Source organism: Ischnura elegans, chromosome 10 (assembly GCF_921293095.1).
Source record: "Ischnura elegans chromosome 10, ioIscEleg1.1, whole genome shotgun sequence".
NCBI classification, from domain to species: domain Eukaryota; kingdom Metazoa; phylum Arthropoda; class Insecta; order Odonata; family Coenagrionidae; genus Ischnura; species Ischnura elegans.
The window spans coordinates 79,940,695-79,946,694 of record NC_060255.1 but is presented as its reverse complement, the minus strand read 5'-3'; the positions used below and the strand labels follow the sequence as shown (position 1 = coordinate 79,946,694).

At 36.3% G+C, this 6,000-nt stretch overlaps 1 protein-coding gene across 1 annotated transcript; it reads left to right on the top strand.

Moving 5' to 3' along the window:
• The first annotated feature begins 2,505 nt into the window (after positions 1-2,505).
• On the top strand, positions 2,506-4,221 carry LOC124166465. Its single transcript, XM_046543995.1, has one exon. It carries the CDS (start codon positions 2,506-2,508, stop codon positions 4,219-4,221), a length of 1,716 nt encoding a protein of 571 aa, XP_046399951.1.
• Positions 4,222-6,000: the final 1,779 nt, after the last annotated feature.

Here is a 6,000-nt window from a genome sequence, read left to right as displayed (position 1 = left end):
GCAGAGCTCTCACAACCATACTCACAGCAAGAACGCCTTACGGTACCACAGAAAGTAGCAGCAGAACCAGCATCAGCAGAAAGAAGCCAGGAGAAGGAAGAAGTTCCCGATAATTTCCAACACCAGCAGTTGCCCTCACAATCCTCAACGATAGCGTGAGTAAAATCATATCATTAGTTTTTAAATGTATAAAAATTCAAGTCCTATGAGGATTTAGCTAGAAAAACTGCTAAATGCTCATTTATTCTATCTACTTCAGATGGACGCTTTGAAGATCAAGTTGCTTACGCAGCAGGAGGAGGCAAAATTCTTGAAAAAGGAGGAGCTTAAGGAGGGTCTGGCATATGAGGTGGAGAAACTTTCTCCCACTATTACAAAATATGGGAGCAGCATAATAGCGGAGATAAATTTTGAAAATGCAAAGAGGAAAATATTCCTCCCCAAGCATTTCATCCTCACTCTTGACGAAATCGAGGCCTTTAATGCCGACGCATGGGGCGTTGGGCTAAAAATATCCAGAAAGGATAATTCAGTTGTTTTATTGTAAAAAATTAAAATAATACATGTCTTCGCTTATAAATGACCATACTGAATAATCTTGTTTCATTTAAAATAACCCTCAAATACACGTTAGGTTACTTATGTATAAAGCCTAATTCTCATATATAGAATTTCATTTCCACTGGAAAAACCAACCAGACGACAATGGAAGAGATGGTGCTATGCCCGGTATGCTACGTCTATTACCACCCAAGGTACAGAGCCGGCCATGAGATGTCGGAAGTTCATCACCGCCATGCAATCAGACAAGTTGGAAGAGGAGCTGACGCTTCTTCTTCAATTGTAGAGATTGAATCAGCGGTTAAAGGACGGCTTAAAACCTTTTGGGTGAGTGCAGGTGGGGAGCATACAGACCTGGTAATTTTTTTAAACAGCAAAAAGGATTTACTTTTAGAGAAAATTAGAATTTATCTCAAAGATACAGCATTAAAAATAAACATACTGGTGAAAGCTAAATTTCATAATGATAAGAATGAAGAAAGAGTTGAAACACAGGATAGATGGTTTAAAACAAAAAATGTTAAAGTTTTTGAAGCAGATGATGTGAATGAAATTTTAGAAATACTATTTGCGAAATTGTTGAAAGAAAAATCAGAAAGCTCATCTAAGGGATCAGGTTGGTCACTAAGTGAAATAATCGGTCTCGAATTACGGATAAATAGATACATCCCGCTAAGAGGGTCATCTTTCATTGACCTTCCTGCTAAAATTAAACTCACCCACTCAGTTATCAACGTAAAGAATGAGGATGCCTTCTGCTTCAAGTACGCCATATGGGGGAAGAAAATAAAGTGTCATCCGGAACGCCTTTCAAAATATAATAACATAGAGTTTTATCAAGGATACAATTGGGATTGCATTAATCATCCAGTAGAATTATCAAAAATTTCAAAGTTTGAGCATGAAAATTCAATTTCAATAAATGTTTTCGGTCTTGATGAAAAAAATAATGTATATCCAATTAAAGTTATTGATCAGGAGTTAGATGACCACCGCGATCTTCTCTACCTTGTTAAGAAGGACAAGACGCATTTCTGCTGGATCAAAAATTTTGGTAGATTGATTCGATCACAAATGTCAAAACATAAAAATGCGTTACACGTATGCAAACGCTGTTTTAAACCTTGCTATTCGAGTGATACTCTCAGAGAACATAATATTGATTGCTGTAGAAATTCTCCAACAAAAATAATAGTTCCAACTGCTGATGACAACATCTTGAAATTCAAAAACTTCTCACATTCCGTCAGAATTCCCTATGTTGTATACGCTGATTTTGAATGCATCCTTAGTAAACATTTGAGTTGCTCTCCCAATGATGAGCATTCATATACAAATAAGCAGCACCAGCATGAAGTCATGTCCTTCTGCATGCTTATGGTATCAGATACTGGAGAAGTATTCGAACCATTTCTTTACCGAGGTAAAGGTGCGGTAGATATTTTTCTTGAAAAGCTGAAGCAAATGGCTCTCTTTGCACGAAATAAGTATAAAAATATAATACCTATTGATACTTTGACCGAGAGTGAGAATGTTGCTTTCATTTCAGCACAAATATGTCATATATGTCAAAATGAGCTCGGTTCGGATAGAGTGAAAGATCATGATCATTTAACGGGTAAATTTCGTGGGGCGGCTCATAAGAGTTGTAACGTGAATTTCCAAGTGCCTGACTACCTACCTGTTTTCATTCATAATCTTTGACATTATGATGCTCATTTGATTGTCCCACATCTCGGCTGTGATGAGATGAAAATATCATGCATCCCTAATAATGAAGAGAAGTACATTTCGTTTGGAAAAAATGTAGATAAGACTTTTTCATATCGTTTCATTGATAGCTTTAGGTTTTTAGGGACATCCCTATCTAAATTGGTTAGCTCGATCCCAAAAGATAAATTTACGAGATTATCCAAGAATTTTGGTGATAAAAGTGATCTCGTGATGCGTAAAGGTATCTTCCCATATGAGTATGTGGATTCGTGGGAAAAGCTTGGTGAGGATAGATTACCTAATATTGATGAGTTTTACAGCACCCTTACCCAGGAAACTATTAGTTCAGATGACTATGAATTTGCTCAGGCGGTTTGGAACGAATTCCAGTGTAAATCTCTGGGGGGATATTCTGACCTATATTTGCTAACAGACGTCTTGTTATTAGCAGATGTATTTGAAAATTTTAGAGACGTATGTTTATCTACATATGAGTTAGATCCTGGTTGGTATTATACCGCACCAGGACTGTCTTTTGATGCGATGTTGAAGCACACAGGGGTGGTACTTCATCTTTTAACAGATTATGATATGATACTTATGATGGAGAAGGGAATTCGTGGTGGTATAAGCCAGTGTGTTAAAAGGTACTCCGAAGCTAATAATAAACATATGAAGGAATTCAACCCTAGTTTAGATTCCAGATATATTGCATACGTAGATGCTAACAATTTATATGGTTGGGCGTTGTCAGAACCTCTCCCAAAGTCCAACTTTCAATGGATAGACCATGTAGATGTCATGAATGTTCCAGACAATTCCAACAAGGGATATATTCTAGAGGTGGATTTGGAATATCCTAGCGAACTGCATGACTTGCACTCTGATTTGCCCTTCTGTCCTGAGAAGAAAATTCCACCAACTGGGAAACATCAAAAGTTAATGACTACGCTTGATCATAAAGAGCGATATGTGATTCACTATAGAGCACTGAAGCAAGCGCTTTCTTTTGGTCTGAAGCTTAAAAAGATACATCGGGTCATTGAATTTGAACAATCGCCTTGGATGAAGACCTATATTGATATTAATTCACAAAAACGCAAATTGGCCAACAATGACTTTGATAGAGATTTTTACAAATTAATGAACAATGCCGTTTTTGGAAAAACAATGGAAAATGTTAGAAAAAGGATTGACCTTGAACTTGTTTGCAATCCCAAAAGACTTGATAAAGTGATATCTAGTTCACTCTTCATTGATCGCACAATTTATTCAGAGAATTTAGTCGCGATTCATAAAAGGAAAAATTTTGTTAAAATGTATAAACCGTTGTATATAGGACAGGCTGTTCTGGATCTTTCAAAAACACTTATGTACCAATTTTTTTACGAAAATCTTAAACCGAAGTATGGGAATAACGTACATCTCATGTACATGGATACAGATAGTTATATTGTTGAAGTAATGTCTGATGATTTTTATACCGATTTGGTCAAAGACTTATCTTCCTATGATACTTCCAATTATCCTAGAGATCATCCATGCTATTCAGCGAACAACGCTAAAGTCATTGGTAAGATGAAGGATGAATGTGGAGGAAAGATAATGACTCATTTTGTAGGACTGAGAAGTAAATTATATTCCTACCGTGTTCAAGGTGATGTGGAAGGAAAGCGTGCCAAAGGTATTAAGAAGAATGTAATCGATAAATCCTTAACATTTGATGACTATGTCACATGTTTGAAAGAAAAAATTCAATTATATAGGAAAATGACACTAATAAGGTCGCAGAAACATCAAATACACACCGTTGAAATAAATAAAACTGCTTTGTGTGCAAACGATGATAAGAGATTCGTCTGTGAGGATGGAATAAACACCCTCCCTTGGGGTCATTATAAAGTAGACCGCAAAAGATCATATGGAGAGGCCTTTCCAGACTCTTGATAGGCAGCAAGAATTTTTTGTCTTTATCGCTGCTGAAATACTCGATGCTTGTTTTCTTCGCAACACGCAAAAAAAATATGACCTTGTGAAGTTGCTATAAATACTGAACTCTCCTCAGCGGGATACTCATTTACAATCATGAACAGCAACCGCTTGGATGGTGTTGGAAACCTACCAATTGATGGTGAGTTGGCTGATGAGAGAGCTAAAGCGAAGGTCTTCGAAAAATTCTTGATGGAATTTTTTTGTGGGAAAAATCATGCGGATATCCCACCATTTTTGGATGAAAAGAAAATTTCAGAGGAAATGGCGAGATTTAGATTCAAAAGAAATATCGAATGTGGGAAATGCGAGTGTAAGCTGAATAATCCCCCTATTTTTAAAAAACCGGATAAAGAAGAAGATATTTATAAATTCGTACAGTATAAAACAAAGCGTGCAAGCTCAGAAGTCGCTGAAAATGAGACAAAATGTCCTTTGAAACATTCACTTTCATCTACCCCCATGAGCAGCAAAAATACGAGTAAGGCAGCAAACCCTTCATTCGAAGAGATTTTTAGCAAAGTGGATTCCACAATTAAGAAATTCTTGAAGTATCCTTGCATTTCAAAACTAACTGACGTTGAGATTGCCCATCTTCCTCCATCGCTGGTGTTAAAAATAGCTCCAAGTCAAATGACGCGATTAATGGAAAGACGGGGTATAAGGGATTGGAGATATGAAAAATGTACCGAACATTATAACAAGGGAAGAACGCAAATAGATGGTCCACCACCTTTGCGAATGGATTGCTTCACTTGTCGGTTGAAATATCTATAGAAGATTCGCAGGCGTCTTTTTTTATTTTTTCGCTTACCTTTTTTCATAATTTAAAAAACGCATTACAAATTGAAATGGTCACTCGTTATAAAGCTCATTTCTTAAAAAGACTCTGAAATGTGCAGAATGATGAAATTGCTCATTTTCTTAAATTTATTTTTCTTCTCACTAGGGAAAAATCACACACTTAATAATACAGCATGCGTAGTGAGTTACCTTAGCGAATATGGTTATCTTAACTTGAATACAACAGAAATAAGTCAAGTAAGGCTCGAATCAGTTAAGGATGCTATAAAAAATTTTCAAGAGTATAACAACCTCAGCATAGATGGGGAGCTTAATGAGGAAACAATGAACTTGATAAACAAACCGCGCTGTGGTGTACCAGATGATATAAGTTACTCACTCTTTTACTATAAGTGGAATAAATCTGTATTAAAATGGCGTTACGCTTTCGCAAATGCCAAACTTCATGAACTGGCAAGGGCAGCTTTCGATGCTTGGAGTCGAAATACAAATCTAATCTTCATGCATGATTTAGACAATCCAGACATAGTAATTATGAATACTCGTCTTACACATAAAAATTTTAAAAAGGGAGGATTATGTCCTGCCTCTTTTAACGGGAGAGGAGGCGCTATTGCTCATGCAGATTATCCTAAAAGTGATGGTCGAACCGTTGAAATTCACATCGATATGGATGAAAATTTCTATTATGAATTAAATAATAGAACTGGTTACGATGAAATTAATTTGTACAAAGTTTTGGTGCATGAAATCGGTCATGCTTTAGGCATATCTCATTCTCTTAATCAGAATGCTATCATGTATGCACAATACATGAATGGATATAAATTAGATCTCGATGAGGATGATGTGTTAGCTATTCAAAGTTTATACGGAGTTCGAAAAAAAAATGAAGAAATTGAGGAGGATGAGAGCGTAGAAAATGCGGATGAA

Excerpts from the sequence above, each read along its gene's own strand:
- LOC124166465 (XM_046543995.1), top strand. The coding sequence starts at position 2,506 with ATGCGTAAAGGTATCTTCCCATATGAGTATGTGGATTCGTGGGAAAAG.